General features: G+C 37.8%; 6 protein-coding genes across 8 annotated transcripts; 2 read left to right on the top strand and 4 right to left on the bottom strand.

The window, feature by feature from the left end:
- The first annotated feature begins 550 nt into the window (after positions 1-550).
- On the top strand, positions 551-2,198 carry LOC111004567 (VQ motif-containing protein 9). Its single transcript, XM_022275615.2, has one exon. The coding sequence runs from the start codon at positions 866-868 to the stop codon at positions 1,853-1,855; it is 990 nt and encodes a 329-aa protein (XP_022131307.1). The 5' UTR covers positions 551-865; the 3' UTR covers positions 1,856-2,198.
- A 2,202-nt stretch (positions 2,199-4,400) lies between these two features.
- Positions 4,401-7,061, bottom strand: LOC111004576 (14-3-3-like protein). The gene is made up of 4 exons (XM_022275628.2): positions 6,338-7,061; positions 5,540-5,662; positions 5,016-5,132; positions 4,401-4,707 (listed from the first exon to the last, which is right to left on the bottom strand). Exons 1-4 carry the CDS (start codon positions 6,821-6,823, stop codon positions 4,654-4,656), a joined length of 780 nt encoding a protein of 259 aa, XP_022131320.1. The 5' UTR covers positions 6,824-7,061; the 3' UTR covers positions 4,401-4,653.
- A 1,616-nt stretch (positions 7,062-8,677) lies between these two features.
- Positions 8,678-10,011, bottom strand: FBW2 (F-BOX WITH WD-40 2). Its single transcript, XM_088119815.1, has 2 exons — positions 9,704-10,011; positions 8,678-9,478 (listed from the first exon to the last, which is right to left on the bottom strand). The coding sequence occupies exons 1-2, from the start codon at positions 10,009-10,011 to the stop codon at positions 8,830-8,832; spliced, it is 957 nt and encodes a 318-aa protein (XP_087975941.1). The 3' UTR covers positions 8,678-8,829.
- LOC148208030 (phosphotyrosyl phosphatase activator (PTPA) family protein) lies at positions 9,880-14,943 on the bottom strand. 3 transcript variants are annotated; one of them, XR_015788878.1, is made up of 3 exons: positions 13,599-14,943; positions 12,892-12,984; positions 11,741-12,380 (listed from the first exon to the last, which is right to left on the bottom strand). XR_015788878.1 is itself a non-coding variant. In XM_088119814.1 (2 exons), coding segments are annotated over exons 1-2 (1,116 nt in total). In that variant the 5' UTR covers positions 14,714-14,943; the 3' UTR covers positions 9,880-10,017. The 3 variants fall into 3 exon arrangements, 2 of the variants coding, with proteins under 2 accessions (XP_087975940.1, XP_087975939.1); XM_088119814.1 differs by lacking the exons at positions 11,741-12,380; positions 12,892-12,984 and adding an exon at positions 9,880-10,018; XM_088119813.1 differs by lacking the exon at positions 12,892-12,984 and having other exon boundaries at positions 13,599-14,942.
- A 1,205-nt stretch (positions 14,944-16,148) lies between these two features.
- On the bottom strand, positions 16,149-17,376 carry LOC111015121 (protein PHOSPHATE-INDUCED 1-like). The gene has a single exon (XM_022290084.2). The coding sequence runs from the start codon at positions 17,286-17,288 to the stop codon at positions 16,350-16,352; it is 939 nt and encodes a 312-aa protein (XP_022145776.1). The 5' UTR covers positions 17,289-17,376; the 3' UTR covers positions 16,149-16,349.
- Positions 17,377-19,507: 2,131 nt separating this feature from the next.
- Positions 19,508-20,675, top strand: LOC111015196 (protein PHOSPHATE-INDUCED 1-like). Its single transcript, XM_022290179.2, has one exon. It carries the CDS (start codon positions 19,550-19,552, stop codon positions 20,450-20,452), a length of 903 nt encoding a protein of 300 aa, XP_022145871.1. The 5' UTR covers positions 19,508-19,549; the 3' UTR covers positions 20,453-20,675.
- Positions 20,676-23,138: the final 2,463 nt, after the last annotated feature.

Raw genomic sequence — 23,138 nt, 5'->3', positions numbered from 1 at the left:
CTCATAACACAACCGACCTCATAAAATTAAATTAAGGAATATAATTGATACATATTTTATTGAATAATTAATCAATATTTTGTGTAATTTTTCTGACTAATGAGCAATATCATATGTGTAGCCAGTACGTAGCCCAATAAGAACATAATACTTAAAAAGTAGAAAAAAAAAATCTTTCTTTAAAAATGTAAATTTTGTTTGAGTACTTGTCTTGATGTGGTGCAATGATGTCTTCGAAATCCATAAAATATTATTAATTTAAGCAACGAATAAACGTAAATATTATAATAATAATAAATTATAAAAAAAAATGGGACACGTACATATTCCTTCATGCTTATCTAATGAGACGGATTCCTTATTTTTTATTTTAAAATTTAACTCAATTCCAAAGCTTAGCCCATGGCCTCCATGTCTCGGGATGAAGACAAAAAATGAAACTAAACAAAATAATTTCAAAATGTCGTTTTTTTCCTTTTTAATTTTTTAAATGGCAAAAATGAATTATAATTTGAAAAAAATTAGACATGATTTTATAAGAATTATTGGAATGTGGGCAAAGGCAATGAGATGAGATAAGACCCTCCACCTCTCTCTCTCTCTAGTTTCTCTCTCTTGTTCGTTCTCTCTCATGGAGTTTTTGTACAGGTGGGCGATCTCTGGAGCCTGAAGTATATCTTTTACCTGAAAATTTTTTATCTTATTCTTCAAATTTTGGTTTCTGGGTCCCCTTCAGCCGACTGAACAAGAACACCAAGATCCTTCGATCCTCCGATTTGCAGAGATTAGATTGGATCTATAGTTGTTTTTAGACCAAGAATTGGGGTTCTGGGTATCTGTTTTTTTTACTTTTTTTATATGAAATATGGAGAAGAACTACCAATCTTCACTGACTGGAGATTCCTCCGCCGGTAACAATGGCGGCGGTACAGGGAGAGACCAATATTTGAAGCACCTCAACAAGCTTTCGCACAAAATCTCGAAGCCTAGTTTCGTTAAGAAGCCGGGGTTTGATTCTTCTGTCCACTCGAATCCTAATTTTAATCAGAATCAGAGTCTGCCGCCGCCGCCTCCGCCGCCGGAATCGGTGGTGCAGGCTCAGACGCAGCCGCCGCAGCACCATCAGCCGCCGGTTTATAACATCAACAAGAACGATTTCCGCGATGTGGTTCAGAAGCTGACCGGGTCGCCGGCGCACGAGCGGTTCACGAATCCGCCGCCGATTCATCCTCCGAAGCCACAGAGCTCTCGCCTGCAGCGAATCCGACCGCCTCCGCTTGCGAGCGTCAGTAATCGTCCCCCTCCGCTGCTTAATAGCGCCGTCCCCATTCCGCAGCCGCAACAACCGCCGCCTGGTCTGAACCCTAGAAATTCAATTTCATCCGCCACCAATTTCGGACGGCCCGCAGCGCCGCTCTCGCCTCTGCCTCCTCTACCGACGGTCCACGCGCCGGCGGAATCTCCCGTTTCGGCGTATATGAGATATCTCCACAACTCATTATCCACCGTCGAATCCAATCAGAAGCAATTCTCGGGATTCTCGCCCCTCGCCCCTCTGGTCTCGCCTCGCTGGAACAATTTGCCCTCACAGCAACAGCTTCCCCCGCCGCCGCAAGGAACCATTCCTCCTCCTCCTCCTCCACCTTCATCGGCAGCAATGGCTTCAGAATCACAGCCGCCGATGCCCATGCCGCCGTCGCCTCTTCCGTTCGGATGTATGAATTCGCCGAGATCGGCGTACCCGTTGCTCTCGCCGAGCATGCTATTTTCGCCGTCGGCGGGTTCATTTGGGTACCCACAGTTCCCGCTCTCTCCCACTGTGCCGGTGCCGAGCCCTCGATGGAGAGCTCTGTGATTTCTCATCTTGGTAAGTTGAATTCTCATATTCGTTAATCTTTGTAGTTCCACAGCTCAACTTTTTTCCTTCTTTTTGAACTTTTAGATTTTGTATACATGTTGAGATGGAAGGGTAATTGGATCATCAGTGTGTGGAAAAGGGAAATCAAAATTTCCACTACTGATTTAGAAACTGGAGTTTGTTCTGTAAATCTCCTATAAGACGATCTTAATTAGTTGCTGTTGGATTTTTTTTTTTTTTTTGTTTTTTTTGGGGTCATTTTCTGTTTGGTTGGGGGTTGGGTTACAGCATTCAAATGTGATAGATTACATTTCAGAGTTTCTTTCTGTTTCTTTAGTTATATTACTTGTAAGAAACACTTTTTGAGCCCAAGTTTTCTTCATCTGCCTCACAACATCTATTTGTTCCATTAAGTTTTTGAAGGGAAATTAGCTTCTTCTAATGTATGATTTGAATAGTAAAAAATTTTGTTGGAATTTGATTCGGTTCGGCCTGATTTATAAAATGTGATTTACATAAGCATAGTCTCAAACAATGTTCTACAATTGCAGACCTCTCTCTTTCGTCATTTATTATTGAGTCCTAAACATAGGCACCAAAATTGGGAAGTACTCATTTGTATAATCTTGATTTGGTAGTTGTAAACCTTTTGTGTGTTTTACAGTTCATAAACTTTTTTTTCCCTTGTTTGGATTTGAACCTGTCAACTCTCCGTGGTATTATTGTTATTTTCATCCAAAAAGTCCTTTTATTTTTAATTCCACGGCCTGGCCTGGTCAGTACCTAATCGGACTCGATTGTATTTGTTCGCACTAACTTACATGCTTCTCGATTAATCTCACAACAACAATTTAATGTTAGTACGTTTGATTATAAAAAAAAACTCGTAGGATATTAAATATAAGTAGGTGGTCATGTATGATTGATATGGTAACTAATGTCGATGGTACTAACGTCAATGGTTGGAATAGTGAGGAACTAGTATGGTTTTCCTCCTAGTCTATGCTTCAAATTAAGGTGGAGCAACCAGAGATCTCCATGGCAGACTAGACTGTTTACTTTGCTTTAAACAAAGCGGGTCTTATAACTAATGGAGTCGGCTCGTAACGATGACGATCAGGTCCACTTCACTTGGTTTGAAGGAGCACAGCATAGAATAAGGTGGTTAGGGGAGGCTATAGAGACGTTAGATTGAGGTCAAGAGTGAATTTTGTTTTACCCGTTCCCAAGATTATGCTTTAATGGCATGCAAAGGAGAGGGGAAAACAGGAGGAAGAAGAGGAAACAAACCTTTTAGTTGGCTCAGCTTTATCAAAATTAGCAAAAGAAGAAGATGATAAAGAGAGATTTTTGTTCATAAAAAGATGGTTTTTGCTGCAACAGAAATAGGAATGGCCTCTAAATGGCCGTTTTCGCGTACTTAAAAAGGAGGGATTCTAATCATTAATGTTCCTTTTTGTCTTGAATTTGAAAAAGAATATAAATATTTGAACTTCATTTTCAAAGCTAATGTCTTGGATTTATTACGCTTTCTTTGACTCTACGGTGAGACTGATGGATAGGATAGCTTAGGAGGGAGAGGGCATTTAGTTTAACTTCTTTTTCTTTTTCTTACTGTTAAATTATGATGTTTGGAAATATAAATGGCTGAATTAATCTATATTTGTATTACAGATTTATTCTTGTCGAACCTTTTCAATATTTCAATTGCCCAAAAAAGTTTTTCCAAAAACAACACAACAAATGCCAATGATATTTTCAATTCAAATCTCTCTTGAAGAAATGATTTTAAAGTTCATAATTCTTTTTATTTTTAAAATTTAAAGTCGGTGATGCTAAAGTAAATATATATTTTTAATGAACTTTTAATTTTGGTTACGAATTCGCAAAAGAGGGTCAGAGATCAGATGGATGTTTAAAAATCTAGATTTATCTACTCTGTAATTTATCATCTAACCCCATTTTAATCCCAACTTCGAAACCTTTAACAAGAAGCCAAATTTACCCTGAACTTTTGGAAGCTGGTGCATAATTTGGTCGGTATTTAGAAGGAAAAAAAAAAGATTAAAATTTTTCATAATAACAATCGAAGAAAAATGAGTGAAAATAAGTAGCTGAGATGATAATTTTATAACACCTCCCAAGGAATTAAAACTTAGATTGGGAATAAAATGCTTCCTTCTAATATGCTTATTATAACTACATACATACCTGACAGATGATACCAACAAATCCAAAAGCAAGCCTGCAGAAACCCAATACCATAGGACAGATGGATGCTAGCCATTCTTTCAAACTGGATTTTTGGTTCTCACCAGTCAACATAAAGCTTACAAAATTAGGGGCATAGGACCACCAAATACGTGACATATGAAAATCGATTACCTCGAACCACATCCTCGTATATGGATAACAAATTGTTCTGTGTTTTTTTCAAATAGCCACAACCACAGATAGGATTCAAATCAGACGGTACATATAATTACTTGATAAGGGATGATATGTATCCGTGTAAGAGATGGAGCTAAATTGAATTACATGATGCTTAGGAATATATCAAACTTTATATTCGAGGAAAATACCCAATTCAGAGACAGAGGATTGATTGGTCAAAGAAAAAGAAGAAAGAAAGAAAGAAAGAAAGACAAACGAGTGCGTTTTCCAGAGTGTGGTGATGATAAGGCTGAGAAATACCTAGATAACAATAGAAAAAGCCAAATTCCAAACAAGCACTTCTCCAGAATAAAACATGTAGAGGAGAAGTTGAATCCTTGCACGTGCAATCAATATGCTTACTATTCCTCATCACGTTTGGGAGCGGCTTCTTTAATCTCATCTGCACCATCATCCTGGTCAAAAAGAAGGAAACCCAGAAAAAATATACATCAGTAGCAGACACCCAATGCCAAAACAGGAGCATATAGTCAAGTCGATGAAGAAATCAGAGACGGAACGAAGAAATAAGGTTGCCCCTAGTTCCATCTTAGATTAAAAAAAAATTGTATTATAAGTTAAAGATCCCCTCCAAATTTTCAGAATTGAAAGACTGTCTATAAATACATGAAGTTTTAAAGTAAAATTTTGCCCCTCCTATCAAAATTCGTGGCTGTGTCCTATGAAGAAAGATGTAGAACTTAAGATAGAACCAGCTCATTACCTGCATGTCCGAAGTCCATAGGGTGAGGTTGTCACGAAGAAGTTGCATGATCAAAGTGCTATCCTTGTATGATTCCTCGCCCAATGTATCCAACTCAGCAATTGCTTCATCAAAGGCCTGATCAATGCAGAAGTGCAATGATAAGTGATCTGGAACGCTATCTTAGAAAATAGTTACATTCCAGCCTGTTAAAAATAAATTAACAGGTTCTAGGTAGGAGTGCAAGCTGAAATCAGAAAAGGTTCTGAAAGCTGAGCAAATTGATCAAACCAAATTGGTTCGGTTTCATAATACTTGCAATCCAAGAAATTTCAATTTTGGTCGGTCTGGTTGGTGATTATATGGTCCATTCATTTTGATCTTACTAAGTTTTTTTTTTGGGTGGTTGATTTATGTTGGTTACGTTGTTTTTTAAGTAGGTGGTCATTGGTCAGTTCAGTTTCTCAAAAAAGAAAAAAATAATAATAATTGGTCATTCAAACAGGGTAAGTCAAAGAAAATGAAGTTCTGTATATTGAAGTAACCTGTTTAGCGAGGCTGCAAGCCCGATCAGGGGAATTCAGAATCTCATAATAGAACACTGAGAAGTTCAAAGCCAGCCCAAGTCGTATGGGATGAGTAGGAGCAAGTTCAGCATTTGCAATGTCCTGCAAACGCAAAAGATATAGCTTATTAGAACACTAATCTTTCTTTATTTACAAAGAAGAAAAAAAGGCGTTTAAGAATTGTATTCCTATTCCAAAAAGTTGTCTGTATATTGAAAGTCAACCATGTTCGCAACCAAAAGGAAGCCATCCCTACAAAAACTGTATAGACTGTTTTCAAGTTATATTTTTCCAGAACTCTTTTAAAGAATTGTATTCCAATAAGTCGTCTGTTAATTGTTCTAGTAAGATAAGTCATCAAAGATTGTCGCTCAAGAGAAGACCCCGTACAGCTATAATTTCACGGATTCGTTTTCCTTCCAAAAACAGACGCTTTTTTCAAAAATGGTTACAAGACAAGCACAGAGAATTTTTTACATTGACGCAGGCAATTTGAACACGTAAGGATCCACAAACCAACGGTTTTCCAACTGAAAGAGAACACACGGATGGACATAAACAGGAAATATGATTTAGCCAATTAGACAGTAGATTATGAGTTGATCAAAAATGTGTCCATTCCAAGGAATATATTGTGAGACAATACTGGAAGACCTAAAGGCATTATCCACATCATTGGAATAAGAGTGAGAAAGAATGAGAATGAGTACGATTATGAGATACCTCCAAAAGCCCTAACGAACCGAATGATTTTGATAGGTAAAGAGGGAATCAAACCTGAGCAGATTTATAAGCGGTGAGGGTGCTTTCGGCAGCCTCCTTCCGCTCGGCTCCGGTCTTGAATTCAGCGAGGTATCTATGATAATCTCCCTTCATCTTGAGATAAAAGACCTTGGAATCTCCGGAAGCAGCGGAGGAAATGAGGCGAGAGTCAAGAAGCTTGAGGATACCGTCACAGATATTGGAGAGCTCGTTCTCGATCTTGGATCTGTATTGACGGATGATGGAGACATGATCGTCGTTCCCTCGGCTCTCCTCCTTCTGCTCGATGGAGGAAATGATCCGCCAGGAGGCTCTACGGGCTCCAATAACATTCTTGTAGGCAACAGAGAGGAGGTTGCGCTCCTCGACGGTGAGCTCCTCGTTGTCGATGGCGGCCGAGACCTTCTCCATGAACTCGACCATCTCCTCGTAGCGCTCGGCCTGCTCGGCAAGCTTGGCCATGTAAACGTACTCCTCGCGAGGGGAAGAGGTGACCGCCATTGCAGAGAGAAAGAGGAGGAACACGATTAGATCTGAAGCGGCCTGGAGATGGCGGAGTCAAAATAGAGAGAGGGAGAGGAAACCGAATTCGGGGTTTGGGTTTTTCTCTCTTTTTTTTCTTCTGCTAGAGAGAGGTAGTGGAGCGATAATTGCGTTGGGGACGAAGAACAGATCAAATCTAGGCCGTTGGATCAAGATGGATGGATGGTGCACAGAAGATGTTCAAAACTGTGCGTCTTCTGTTTGACAGCTTTTTTTTTTTTCTTTTTTTATAATTTTCTTTTTAGAAATCTTCGTTTTTGACAGCCTGACATGTACCAAAGTAGCTGGCACGCACGGGTTTTTTTCCCTATATTTTTTCCTTTTTTTTCCTTCTTTCCTAAAGTTGGCTCTTTTTCATGAGAAACTGTACGTACGTAGTTCAGGTGTTTGGGCCATCCTAGATTGGGTGGGCCTCTCATGGGCTATGTACGATATTGGGTCAGTCTTGGCCAACTTCCATTGGGCCCTTTTACAGGCCCAGTTTTTTATTGTGCCCAGTTCTGACGCCGTCAAAACAAAAACATTACACAATATTTTTTTTAGAAATAGTGAAAAAGTAGAAAAATCCTTCGATTAAATGCAAATCCTTTTTTAGAAACTACCACAACGTTTACTTTTATTTTTCCCTTTACCATTAAACCCTTTCCCCTTTCCAAATTTTGTTTAAAAACTAAGCCATTAGTATAACCATTAATAGTTTTTAAGTTTGGGAGACCTCCCATTTCTCCCTTTATTATTGTTTTTTTCACAATTAAAACTCTTCAAAAAAATATTTCTTAAAAAACTTCTACTAGAAATATCTTACTTTGGTTAGACTAAAGATAATATAAGAAATAATAAATATAGTCAAATAAAAAATGAAAAAAATAGTTGATAATGCGAAGGCTTCTCTATCAAAATTTTATCTATACCCATATAATCTGGAATCTATGGAAAAAAAGTACCAAATCTATTAAGCATACTCGTACTATATGTGCTACAAGCCTAACCCACGATTCCAATTAGCTCACTTGGTCTTTCCAATTAGTTCCACAAAATGTGGATTATTCAAGAATTTCATTCATAATCATAACAATAATTTGTTACGACATAAAATTGAGAATCTCGAAGATAAATGAAATAAAATTAGACATAAAATGCTAAAAATGGAGATCCGAGGGAACACGCGAATCTCAACTTCAACACGTGCAAACAAACTCTACTTCCGAGAGAAGTTGGCCTGGTTGCCTTGCCTGCCGCTGCCGGTACCCGGTATTACAAGATCCCAAGATCCGTACGCACGTGCCATCACGTGACCCTCCACCACCAACACACACATTCCCTTTTTTCTTATTATAATTTAACCGACTAAACTTTTAAGACATTATCTGTATTTAGTACATATATATTTTTTAAGCGTATATTTTCAAAAACTTAACCTTCCTTCAAATCAACAAACAACATTTCTCGCTATGTTTTCAAAGTATTGCGACTAAACAAAAATGAACATGTTTCATTGAAATCAAATTGAAACCATATTAAAAAGAAAGGAAAAAACAAACAAACATTTATGAGTCCCTCACCCAACCATGGAAGGCTTGCTACTTTTGGGGAGGTCAGAACAATGACAATCCTTCTGCCATAAACACCCAACTTTCAACTCCTCCTTTTTTCCACTCTGTTTTGTGTAATACGTTGACATAAACAAACCAAACCACCAATCAAAAATTTTATATTTTTTCTACTCTAAAACTTTGAGGGGCAGACATGGCAGACTCACAAACTTAGAATTCATCAAAAGTTACACATTAAACTAATAAGGAAAAAGAAGAAGAAAAAAAAAGGGGGGGCACGCTTGAATTTCTATTAGAGAATTTACAAATCCACACAAGTTCCAAAAGCATCGAGTTGATACCAAGTAGGAAGAGCAAAATAAAAAGAGCAAACAATTTCACAAACCCAAAAACCAGCATCACTCCATAGTGTTAAGGGGAGGGAGGCCACCCAAAAGCTCCACCATCTTCATCTATTCCTTCGTAAAATCTCAACTCTAGTCCCTCTAGCCTGCCTTCGTCGTCCCACGGATCGTCGTAACTCTCTGCATCGTCGTAGAAATCTCCAGAAAAGTCCCATGCCAAGTCGTCTGATATGTATGAGTAGTCTGAGCATTCGTCCCACTCGTTTCTCTCGTAGTAGTCTCTAACGAGAGGCCCCAACACCCTTAGTTTTGGGAACTTCTCTGCAAGAAACTTGTCCTCCAGCCTTACATCCCAACACCCTCTCAAATCGAGAAACTCGAGCTCGGAGCAGCTCGACAGTATTGTCATCACACTTTTAGTGCTTACGAGGTGATAGGCCATTTCAAGGTGCTTGAGTTTTGGCATTGTGGCTGCAATGGCATAAGCTTCATCGTCCAGCAAGGGCCTACCTGCTGTGTGCAGCGGGTGCAAGTTTCGACAAATTCCGACTAAGGCTTTACAATTCTTTCCTATGGACTCTAAACCAGTGGCGCTGATTTTATCACAATAGCTTAGATCCAAAAACGTAACTGCTGAAAGCTTTCCAGCAATTTGTTCTACTAGAGTATCGCTTATATTGCTCCTTGGCAGTCGTAATGTCTGAAGAGAACCAGCACTTGAAAAACCAATAGAAAACAAAAGACCAACATCACAAAATAGTCTATTTAACTCCAAATCCAAAGTCAGCAGCACCAACCAAAGCCTTAATGAGCAGTCATAGAAATCTTGTCCAAACCCGGTGCATATCAAATTTAAACAAAAGGGGCGTACCCTAAAACCAATTTCACAAACACATCCAAAAAAATAATAAGTTTTGAGGGAAGAGGGAAATGTTTCTTACTGATCAGCTACGAAGGAGATTATGCTGGTGTTATGGAGACCAGTAACGCAGAGTTTGCGAAGCGAACCGCCACTTCGGTTAATCAGCATTTGAAGCATCCGGTCGACATCATTGGGCTGGAATCGGCTGCTCCATTCTTCAATGTCAATCTCTTGCCAGCAGTAAGGTCCGAGTACTGCTTTGGCCCATGATTTGCAGACTCTGGGTATAACCATGAGTATCGCTTGAAGTGGAAGTTTACTGAAGATTAGACCAAGAGCATCGGGTATTAGCTCGTCCCAATGCCTGAACTCGCTTCCCTCCGCCATCTCTAGTCTGCTTGAGAAACCAGAGATATGGAAAAAGTTAATTAAATAGTTCTTTGCTGGCAGAAGGCGCCATTAGCTCGTGAGAAAGATAAAAAAAGAAAGCTTTTTTTTTTCTGTCCAACATTTAGGGTAACCCAGAGACCAAATTGCACACTCAAATTTGACACATAAAACATCAAACAAACATATCAGAAACTTAAGAAATCGCCATGGAGAAGAGGGTAGCGTTTGAGATCCAAATTAAAATAAAAGCACACAAAATATTCGTTCACTACCGGAAGCATAAATTGTCAGACCTAAAATCAAATCTACACTATAAACCAAAGGAACTATGTTAAAATAAGGACAAGCATACAGATCAATGAGTTCAAAAGTAAAAAAGAAAATAAGCCAAAAACATCGCAGGCAACGAAAGAAGTATCAAAAATTAAAGTTCTCAGTGGTTGAAAGCCACGGAAATTAGAGGACCTGAGGAAAAAACAGAGAAATAGAGGAGTAAACCACTCAGCAAATGTGAAGCTCCAAAGTATTAGAGACAAAATGGAGAGAGGAACACGAAACTCACAATTGAAATCTCAAGAAAAGCTACACCAAGGGGAGCTAAGTGGGTGTTGTTAATTTTGTAAACTACTTTTTCTTTTTCATGTATTGAAATCAAGTGAGAGAAGGAAGGAAGAGGCAAAAAAGAAAAGGGAAAAGAGAGGAGGAAAAAAGAACTCGCCGGTTTACTCGGCAGAGACAAGGGACGAGGAAGAGAAAAGGAAAAGAAAGCAAGACCCAGAAGGGAGAGCAATGTACCCACCTAACCAAAGCTTGAATGCAAGCATCAGAGAAGCAAAATTTTCAAAAAAGTGAAAACCCAATGAGTGTAAGAGAGAGAGACGCAATCGTATGAGGTTAAAAAAAAAGATGCTCAAACGGGATAAGTGTGTGTTTGCATAGTTGTGAGGAAGACGCAAGAGTAGATGCCACAACTGTTATTTTTAGTTTTTCCTTTTTCTTTTATCTCTCTTTCTCCCAATCCGACTCAAAACTGTTAAGAAGGATGAAAGTAAGAGAGAGATGAGTAACACAATACTAATAATAACAATTAATAATATACGAAATGTTTGAAATTTACTGGCATAGCATCGGTATCAGAAAAAATAAATAAATTTACTTCCTTCTTCTTCTGAGATTTCTCAAGACTGAGGTGACTGAGTCAGTAAATACCGCGTGTGTGTGAGAGAGAGGGGAGAGGGAGAAGAAAACGGAGGAAGAAGTCTCAAGTTTCAAGTTCCAACTAAGGGCACGTACAGGTGTCGGTGACAAGGATTGGAGAAGGAGAAGGTGGAACCAATAAAGCAGTAAAACGTGTAAATTAATGCACAGGTCTTCTTTTTCAACGCTGGTAATTCGAAAGTTCAAATCTTCTGGGTTACCCCATTGACTTCATTGAACCAACTTGGAGAAAAAGGAAAACAAGTAAACAGAGCCATTAACTCGACTGTGCACCAACACTAGCATCCAAAATTGGTCTCATTTCACTTCCCACAACGCATAATCCTGCTGTCGAAATAATGATTTCTTTTTTTTTAAGAAAAAATGAAGTCATGTACCAAAAAGGTAAGATATAAACGGAAGGAAATTCATGGACACATTAGTTATTTAATGAGCAGGTGCAGGGGAAGATAAATCTTGGGAGAAAAAATGGGTAGAAACTAGAAAGTAATTATGTGGAAATGGAGGCTGTGACAAAAAGCACAAAGAGTGAATTGTTTCAAATTAGAAACTTCTGAGAAATTTACTGTGCAAAATTTCAGGTACCCAAATGCACATTAAAAGAGAAGTGTATTTCCCTAATCACACTGAATTATGGTACTAAGTAAACCCAAGAACGACACACCCATTGAGTCCTTTGGTTGACGTAGTTGCCTCTATTATTATCACATTCCCCACAGCCTTATCACCATTCATCAGCCTCACCCACACCCCATTGTTCTCTCTGTTTTTTCCCCTTTTTCTTTGGTTGAAGCTGTGTTATAAACCGTCCGTTTGGTTCTCTTCTCTCTACTTTAATCAGAAAGAAAGAAAGGAGGAAGCAGACAAGGCAGGTCCTTTTTATTCCATTATTTTCCTGAGCCCAGCGACGTGACATTTTATACGACGTCTATAAAATATATTGATTCCTGACTCGTGAAACCATGGATCCCTTCCCTCTCCTTGATTGGGCCTTATTCTGGAAACAAAGCCCACTAAAGAAGCAAAGCAGGGGAGGAAAAGAGCATTCTTCTTAACCAGATGTTTAAGCTCATAATAAGAAGCAAATCACTACACTCAACAGAGAAGATTCCTGTATCATCAAATAACCGCACTCTTCTATCTAGTTCCTGCAATGGAAGAAAAAGTGAAATGTAAATTCAGTAAACGAATCTTCTCGTGTAAAATGAGTGTGTCGTCAACCAATCATGACAAGCACTTTGAGATGCTGTATCTTAAATCCTAATGGAGATGTCATATGGACATGCAACGTCAAAAGGAAAGAGACAAGAGGAGCTTGGTTATGAATGCTGTTTGGCGACCCAAAGTCCAAAGGTCATTTCATCATCATCAACAGTTTTCTTTTATACCTACACTGTTTAAATTAGACTTTTGTACAAGCAAAATGCTTACTAATGTAAAGATGACCCAATTTGATACTCTACCCGTTTCCTATAATAGAAAATGGGGTAACATGAAATGGGAAAACGAGAATTATAGGTCTTGAGATACTGTCAAGATGTCTATGAGACAAGCCAGCTGCAGTTAAATAGCTAGATCCTTGCACTTGAATCTGCAAGGTAGTAACCATTCTATTCTAACTAATGAGAAACGAAGTTCAATTAAGGGAACCAAACTAACCAGAACTCATTCAAAAGAAGAAAAGTAGAAGAGCTCCCAGAGTAAGTCTTTAGAAACGTGTAATCCCATCTTTACAGCAGATGACAGAGAAATCTAGAATTGGCAATGAAATGTACAGTTGTCAATATCAGTTGACCAGAGAGTTACATTAGGTTTCTAAAAGCTGTTCATTGAAGTTAAATCGCTGAGGAGCTTTACCTTTAGCCTGCATAGCCTACCCTCAATTTACCCCATTAACAAGAGGGGACGACATTATTAATCCAATCCAGTAATTCAATTTCATATGTAAGAATGAATTAATGAGCAAAGACATGCAGGTTGGAGACAGAACAAGTTCAATCCTATTTCCATTATTATTCCCATGAATACAAATTACAAAGCCAACGCAGTGAATATTTACTATTGATAAGCATAAACATCTGAAGAGCAAGAAATTACAATGAATAACTTGCAAGCCAGATCATTAAGCTTATTATTGATCTGAGGAAATAGAATTCATTTACAACCCGGCCTCTGGGAAGGCCAAAAAGATTCATATATTGTAAACCAAAAACTCCCACTCATAGCCTAAACAAAGGACCAACAAAACAAAAACTTCCCAAAACTAATATGATGCATCCTGAGGAACATATGGAGAGCACAAAGTTGCAATAAACGCAGGCATTTAACTAGTACATAGAAAAAGAAACGAAGACTATTATACACACCATTTGATGAGCCATCCAAAGAGAAAATGCTGCATAATGGGAACTTTCTCCAATACCTCCACCTTATACATCTTGAGCAACCCACTATTGACCTTGTTCCAAGTAGGCACCCCGCTAATATCATCAAGCAATGGTGAATGCTCCGAAAATGGACCCTTCTTCACCTTCTTTATAAACGAAATGCAGGAGAAGTAGAGATACTCATTTGAAAAATTGTCTAAGATATCCTGACTGTGAATGGATTTGGGTTTCAGATACTTATGGTCTATCAACTGCGACGATCCAAAAACGAACGACAGAAAATGGTAGTCATCAAGGCCCCAAACCCCATGAGAACCCGCGGGCTCCAAGCAGTAAACCAATTGCAGTTTCCTCATTAACTCAAGGTACTTGACGAAAATCCTAACGACAATGGCTGGATAATCCTCTTCTTTAATTATCCCCAACTTCGCCAAACAATACAACCAGGCTGCGAAATTTGTCTCGTGCCCAGTGCCATAGTCGATACGGCTTGGATTCCCAAAGCTATCAACGAAATAGGGGACAATTTCTACAGTGGCCGACTGGAGATCCTCGGGAAGAAATCGAAGCATGAGAGAATCGCTGTTTTCCACCAACCGGGCATGCCACGTCCGATACGAAAGGTTTCCGTAGCGCGATGCCTGCTGCGCCGGAGGTATATCTTCGATCCATTGAATCAGAGTATCGAGGATGGAGACGATGGAGCCAACGGTGTCGGATTGGTGACAAGGATCGGAAATTTTCCGGCCTCGTGTGGATTCTGAGAGAGCGACGACGAAACCGATGAAATTTCTTCCGGAATCGGAATCGTGGAAGCGGCGTATATCATCGGGAGAATGGATTCTTTTATAAGGGGCTTGGAAATGGTAAGGGGGAGAGACAACGGAAACTCTTTGGGGTTGAGGAACCGGGGAGAGGATTATGGATTGGCTAGAACGGTTGTTGGACGGGATGCCGGCGGCCGGAGCAGGGCGGTGAGTTGGGGGCGGTGAAATTTCAGGACAGGAAGAAGTCGACGGCAGGAAATTGGCCGGAGCGTGCAAATTTCGCGACGTGTTTGGGAATTCTGGGGATTTCGAATCTTCGGATTGCATTTTTGGACAGTATTCTGCGAGGGAATTAACTTGGAGAGATGGGAATTGAAGTTTCAGGCGGTCGGAGAATGCTGGAAAATTGGAATCCGTCGCTGAACCTTTCAATTCGGCGTTATCACGGGTCTGTTCTACTGTCGCGGAAGCCCACGCACCGAAAGATTGGGTCCAGTCTCGGGGCTTCGTAGAGAAAAATAATTTCTTTAAACTTTATTGATATTTTAAAAACATTTTAGGCTATGTTACCAAAAAAAAAAATCCTTTCGAGAGTTTACACACGCACCCTCATATTAGTATTTGAACCTGCCAGGCTAAAAAATATATTTTAAAGGAAAAGTTGAAGTAATGGAATCTAAAACACGGTAATGTCTCAATTTTATCCTAAATGACTTCTTTTTCCGTTGTATTTTTTATCTAGTCTTGCGCTAATCTATTTTTTCTTCATTCTTAAGTTTGATCCAGACAAGCTTTTACGTTAATTTATCGCGTTGTTCTATATTTTTAAAACGGAGGTCAAAATATAGATGATTTTCTTTTTATTTGTCCAACATTTTACATAAATTACGATTTTTTTTTTTAAATAAATTAAGTTGGAAGCTTAGTCTCGTCCAATAAATTCATATATTTTTAATTTTATATCTAATAGATTTATGTATAATAGGTCACTAATTCCACTTTTGTGCTTCCTTCTAAAACAAATAACTTTTTTGCTTAATTATTTTTAACGATTCCCAAATTTTTGTAAAATATCCAAACAATTTGAAATTTATTAAATAATTAAAGAATCTATTATATATAAAAAAATAGGAGTGAAATAACATAAATTAGTCATTACATATAGAGATACAATGTTGTTATTATTTTTTTCCCAACACAATAAACGTGAGGATGAAGATTTCAACATTTGAACCGTAGAAAAACGAACCAATATGAACTTAGCTCAAATTGGTACCCGTGAGTTCAAATCTCCTACCCCACTTATTGTACTAAAAATAACAAATAATTTGAGTAAAATGAGAAAATTAGTAACCTTGGAAAATATGACATATATCCCATCCAAGTGAGGAGGGAATATATTATTTGAATACCCTACTCAACTCTTTAGTTGTAAGATTTTACTTATTTTTGCTTAAATAATGTATATATCTTATAGTGTTGTATTTAATTATCTCATATTTTGTTACTACAAAAAAATTCTCAAATATATATATATATATATATTTTTTTAGTACAATAAGTATAGATTCCTGACAAAAATAATTACTATCGTGTGCATTGGATCCGCATCTGCTTTTTAAATATGCAATTGGTAATTACGATTCACGCTTTTGGTGTTATATATATCAAAACTTTAAACTTAAAATACCGCACAAAATTAATAATAAGGATTCTATAGCTTAATAAAAGTAAACTTGTATATTTTAAAAGAAATAATAAATATGAAAACTGTTCTAAAAAATAATAAATAAATAAATATGAAAACATTATATTTTGTTACATCGAACTTTTTACATCTGTATCCTATCAAGTGAACCATCGACGGATCAACAAGAAAAAGAAAGTATAAATGAATAAATAAAACAAATAATCTCCATCCAAAACAAATTTCCATACGCCGTCGTTTAGCCAGGCCACGTTCTCAAACCAGAGTAGAACACGTGGAAGTGGAAGGGTCAAACAGCGCCGGAAGCAGAAATTTCCGGCGATTGGCACCGCGCGCATTATAGCCGGCTCCGGTGGCTGGGTCCACCGGAAGCTCGCCGGGATAGCCCGGATAAGACCCCTTTCCGAATATTCCGGTGCAGGCCGACGCCGCCTCCAGCGGAGCTTCCTTGGGGCCCTGGTAGTACCCATTCCCGAAGGGATTGGTGGCGGTTCCGGCGAGAAGAGCGGCCAGGTTTATAACAACGCCGTCCATTCCGGCGTCGTTGTTCGGCGGCACCAGCGGCGGGCTCTGAGGACCGTACACCGGGCGGTGGAAGGGCCAGGCGCATTGCCCCGGACACTGGGTCTCCGAATTACCCACCCAAATATACCCGAATTTGTACCTCTTCCCCCCATTTGGAGCTCCGGCCGAATACCCATGGGACCCACATTTATTGAAACAGAATCCGTCAACCGCCACGTCCGCCGCCGTCAGGACGACGTTGATTGCATTTTTCCGGCCACCCCTCGCGGCGAGGGCAATAACGTCATTTTGGGAGAGGGATTTGCCGAGGGAGTGGCTCTGGTCCAGAATCTGGGGGCCCAATGAGAGAGAGAGGGATTTTGGTCTGTAGAAATTTTTGAGGTTGTTCCACCAAGTGGAAACAGAGGGGGCAGGGGAAATTGGCCTGGAATTTGAGAGGGAAGCGACGAAATCGACGACGATGGCTTTCTGGGAGGGGCTGAATTTCCCGTACCAGATGAGGTTGACGGTGATGTCGCCGGCGAGAAGAGGGCCGCCGTGGTATTTGAAGGGAAGAGAGAGATATTCGGCGGAGGAGCGGTGTGAGAAAGCGAGGTTTGTGGCGGCGGAGATGGAGTGGAGTGAAGAGGAGAGGAGGAGAAGGAGAAGGAGAGAAATGGGGGAGGCCATGGCGGCGGGGGAAAAAGGAGGGGAGATTTTGGAGAAACTGAAAGGTGGGGATATGGAGGGAAGAAGATGGAGTTGGAAGGGATTTTATACTTTGGGAAAGTGAAGGAGATCATAGTTTTACGATGAATTATGAAAAACTTAGAGGTAGTTGGCATAAGTGTTGGGACCATATAATTTCAACTCCAATTTATTACGATTATTGTAATTCCAAATTATTTATTTTGATGTTTCATTCTAGTTATTCTTCTTTTAAAACATCTATTTCATTGTTCACGTTAAAAAAAAAAAAATTTCGTCATTGTTTACAAATTTTGAACACAAATTCTATATATTAAGAAAATTATTTAATATAAATGTATACCTATTTATCCAAAAAAAATTAATTGAATACACTTTCATATTAAATTTAAGATAAAAGAATGAGACAAAAAAAAGATCATTTTTAAAAGTAATACTAAAACATAGGTTTAAAAATACCTGTATCAAAGTGAACCAGATCAAAACTGGAAAGAGATAGACGAAAAATAGTATTGAAACTTAAAATATTTGGTAATTTACATTAAATCGTTTCTAAAGATTTTTTTTTTCTTTCTAAGTATAATAAATAATACGCGAAAAAATAAGGACATATTCCTAAACCTGTGCCAGATAAATTCTGGTTCGGAGAGGAGGATAACGCGCAATGGTGCGGCGCTGGTGGGTGCTGTAGCTGTAGCCAGGTAAGTCAATAATTCCAACCAATTGGATTTTTCACCATTAATTTATTACTCTAAATACATTGTGCTACATTCATGGTTTTTATTTTTCTATTATATATACATGTATATAGTTCAACTCATATTTTATCTTCTATTTCAATTCCTTTTTTTTATTATACTTCACTTTTACTCTCAACCAGAAGGCAGAAATATAATCATCTTATTTCTAAACCCTATTTAAGACTTTCTACTGTATTTATTTTTTATTTTTTGTATTTAAAAAAATATATTTATTTGATAATACTTACATAAATACCTCAATTAAATAAAAAGAAAAAATAGGTTGGCAGTTTGCAAAAATTGGGACCCCTATTTTTCATTATTAGAAATACAGCTACAGTGCATTAAATTTGGGAGAAAATAATGAAAAGTGAAAGGTAGAACTTAAGAGTGTTGCTTCATAAATCATAATAATAAATTGTACAGTGAGGCCATCAATTTACACTACAGCTGTTGATCTATAATTAGGCGTATCGTTTCTGACTTTCATTCCAATAACTGCCACTTGTTTTCTCTTTCTTTAATTATTATTTCTTTATTTATTTGCTAATAAGAAACATTCCATTATCCATCATCCCCAAACCCCAATTCATTATAATTCAAATAATAAATAATAGCCCCAAATTATCAACCGGACAAACCTCCCTTAGTTTTCATCGTATTCCTTCTCCACGGGGTACTATTAGAAATTAGCTCGTTATTTTATATATATCTTTTTACAACGTGTTGGTTGAGGATCGAATTCACAACTTCTTGATTAGAGATATACCAGTTACAGTTGAGTTATATTCGCTTTAGTGTATTTTTAAATTTTTTTAAAGAATAGAAAAAAAAAACATATATATTTATGGGTAAGTTTTTGCGTACCACCATTAATTTTTTTACCTCAAAATAAGGAGAGATTTTTTTCTTATATTTTAATAAAGTTAAAAAATTGTAAAATTTATTATTAGTCAACCCAAATATGGGTGCTAATGGACAAGGAAACCGGAAAATGATCTCTTGTGTTAGAATCCATATAAATGAATTAAATTTAACTAATCCAACCCATCAACTTAAGCTTTTGGGTTGAGTGGTGGTTTGTTCGTATCATTTCAAAATTCTTTAAAATCAAAATTTTAATTTATCAAACATGATCAATGGAAATATAAATGGTTTTAATCAAAATAAAAATAATTTTGACACGTCAGAATCACTCACGATACACCATTATTAAAAAAAAAGATGTCTAATCTAGTTTAATTTAAAAGTACTCTTCATTGGTTCTCATCTCCCTGCCAAAACTGGTGTCCTTAGATTCTCCCTCTTGTTTTTGCGGCTTAGCTGTCTAAAGTTAAAACCCAATCCACCACTGACTTTATATTTTCTCAAAATTCAAATCCCCAACGCGTATTTCTCACTGGCAATTCACAAATTTCCTTTTCCCACTCCTTAATACTTCAATATAAATACTCTCCACTCTCCGATTTCTCTCTTCAAATCCAACCCTCAAAATCTAACAATATGGCCTTTTCTACTTCTATTCCTCTCCTAATTCTCCCCTTCCTCTCCCTCCTCCATTTCTCCTCCGCCGACCAACCCCTTCCCTTCAAATACCACGGCGGCCCTCTTCTCGCCGGCGACATCACCGTCAACCTCATCTGGTACGGGAAATTCAGCCCCTCCCAGAAAGCCATCGTCGTCGATTTCGTCGCTTCCCTCTCAAATTCCAGGCCAATTTCCCCTGCCCCCTCTGTTTCCACTTGGTGGAACAACCTCAAAAAATTCTACAGACCAAAATCCCTCTCTCTCTCATTGGGCCCCCAGATTCTGGACCAGAGCCACTCCCTCGGCAAATCCCTCTCCCAAAATGACGTTATTGCCCTCGCCGCGAGGGGTGGCCGGAAAAATGCAATCAACGTCGTCCTGACGGCGGCGGACGTGGCGGTTGACGGATTCTGTTTCAATAAATGTGGGTCCCATGGGTATTCCGCTGGAGCTCCGATTGGGGGGAAGAGGTACAAATTTGGATATATTTGGGTTGGTAATTCGGAAACCCAGTGTCCGGGGCAATGCGCCTGGCCATTCCACCGCCCGGTGTACGGTCCTCAGAACCCGCCGCTGGTGCCGCCGAACAACGACGCCGGAATGGACGGCGTTGTTATAAACCTGGCCGCTCTTCTCGCCGGAACCGCCACCAATCCCTTCGGGAATGGGTACTACCAGGGCCCCAAGGAAGCTCCGCTGGAGGCGGCGTCGGCCTGCACCGGAATATTCGGAAAGGGGTCTTATCCGGGCTATCCCGGCGAGCTTCCGGTGGACCCAGCCACCGGAGCCGGCTATAATGCGCGCGGTGCCAATCGCCGGAAATTTCTGCTGCCGGCGCTGTTTGATCCTTCCGCCTCCGCTTGTTCTACTCTGGTTTAGCATCTTGCCTAAACGACGGCGTATAGATTAGATTAGATCCACATTCATTCATTTGTTCATTCTATGAATTTTTGTATTCAATTTTTATTTTTTGGAATAGTTCATTTTATTGATAGAAATACTTTTATTTAATTATAGTAAACGATTTATGTTTTAATACTTTTTAAGTTCGGTGATTTCAGTTCAAATTTTCACTCACTATTTATACAATATTTTTACTCTCTCTCTCTCTCTTTTTTTTTAATTCAGTTTAAAACTATTAATTATTGAGATTCACCAAAACAAAAAAGAGTGGAACTTGGAAATCAAATTTTTGTAAATATTTATAAATAAAAACAACCATTTAAATTCAAATCTCAAAGTCTAATTAATATTACCTACCAGTGAGGTCTGAATACCCGTGCCTACAATCTAGCCTAAACTTTAAAACACAATACATTTGTAGTTTTAATTACAGTTTTTATATAAACAAGATTCAAGTTGAATATGAGTTTAAATAAGTATTGGCATATATGACTATTAATTTAGCGAAATTTAAAAATAAAAGTCCAACAAATAACAAAATCCTAACTCATCTTCCACCTCCTTTGACTTTGACTTGTTGAATGGATAAATTATTTGATTTTCAAAATTTTATTTAGAATTTGTATCCAAGGGTCTATATAAGAGTAGGTGGTAGGTGCCAAAACGAGCATACTTTAGCGGTAAATTAGTATACATCTCTAATCAAGAGGTTATGAGTTCGATCCTCAATCCCTACTATTATTATGATCAAGTCATGTACATATTTTGGTAGTTTTTAATTAAGTTATTTTACAAAAGTTTTCCGAACAAAACCTAAATTTGTGCATTATTATGTCATTTTCCGATAGAATGAGTAGATTTTTATTTTTATTATTTGTTTAGCATCTTATATTTTGGTAGTTTTTAATTTGTAATAGACGCCAATAAGTGACCATTCTTAAATCCACTCAAGAATAACTCACTCCATATATATTTAACCAAATTATTAGAGGGATAAATTCTCACCTGGAATATTGAACTAAAAAGTGTGCAAACTTAAATAATATTTTTTTAATTTATCATAATTTTCATTTCTCTTATCATAATTTTCTGCGCGGACATCTTTTAGAAAGACAAATACATTGTATTTGAATAGTCATTTGATATCATAAGATATTACTTAACAATAATTGTTGGCTTAGTAATTGAATAATGGTGCATGACTTGTTTTAAAATAATAATAATAATAATAATGATGATGGTTCATGATTCGAATTCATGACTATTGAGTATGGCCAAACATGGAAAAAGTAATTATCCCACGAAGTTGTAGGTGATATAATGACCAAAATAACCCGGTAGGTGCAACAATTTATTATTTTTTCCTCGAACAAAAAAAAAGCAAAAATTTAATCTAATCCCCACGTAAAACCCGAAAAGATCCGGATGAGGTCCAATTGTTTCAGTTTTCACATGCCGGCCCATCAATCTGTCCATTCCAGTGGGCCCAGAAGCTCTAAGGCCCAATTGTTTCAGTTTTATAATATAATACTGCAACTGCAAAAATTGAAATACGTGTCTTATAATTCAGACAGTAGTGAGAAAGCACTCTTTTTTTTTTTTTTTTCCTCTCAATATTATAATGACGACGCTTCTTTCTAGAAGTCTCACTATTTCCAAACACTGCCCCTTTGGCCTTTTCTGGTCAAAAATGTATTATTATTGTTAAAAGAAAATTAAAATAGAAGGATGCCAATTGCCAACCATTATTGAACATTTTTCGTTCAAAATATGTTATTAATTCGAAAAGTCCATTTTCCTTATTTTCAAAAGTGTTGATAAGCTTCGAGGAGAAAAAAATGGTTCTTTCCTTTTCTCCACTTAATATCGACAAATATCATATGTATAAAGTATTAATTTCTATATTTGTATGAATATTTTTCAAAATTTAAAATGGAGATTACTCAGAAATCATAAAAATCATTAAATTTTAATATAATTTTTAGTCTAAGGTGACTCTGTGATAACTGTTAAATGTAAATTTAAAATAAAAATGTTAAATTATATCACATGCACTTACAAAATCTTATTAAATAAGAGAAAGAGGAAAAGTTGGGATCCTTATTTGTTTACGACACAATTAAAATCTATAATTTTCTTAGGAGCAGGTTTAAGTAACAATTAGTTGAGTTTGAATCTCACACGCATAATCCAGTCCCACCCTAATATTTCCTGTCGGTTTTACATTTAGAATAAATTTGATTTCCCTATAATATTATTTTTGTTACATTTGATTTGGATTATGCTACTTGTCCGTGCATGAAAATATCCGTCCAAACAATTAAGCCTATCCCTTCCATGAGTCAAGTGATATGCAAGACAAAAGTGAACACTCCAATACCTTAGTTAATATTAGTCGGAGAATGTATTTAGTATATTAAAAAATGATTCGAATGTACCAAAGTAACAGATTATCAGTTATTCTTATTGGTGAGTAAAGGTGAGTTGATTAGTAAGAAAAGTCGATATTCCCCGCTGAATTCGGTTGTTGGTTAGATTGGTGATGGACGCCGACTATACTCAATCAAGTCCTCCTTTCCCACATTGATGACGTTAACTGCAGGATCTACCTAATTCATCCCTTATAGCTTTGCTGATGTCATTAGATCGACGTACCTCCCTT

The sequence above is a fragment of the Momordica charantia genome, assembly GCF_013281855.1.
Source record: "Momordica charantia cultivar OHB3-1 chromosome 11 unlocalized genomic scaffold, Mcharantia_2.0 BLBB01000011.1, whole genome shotgun sequence".
Taxonomy (NCBI): Eukaryota; Viridiplantae; Streptophyta; class Magnoliopsida; order Cucurbitales; family Cucurbitaceae; genus Momordica; species Momordica charantia.
This window is presented reverse-complemented; position numbering and strand designations above follow the sequence as displayed.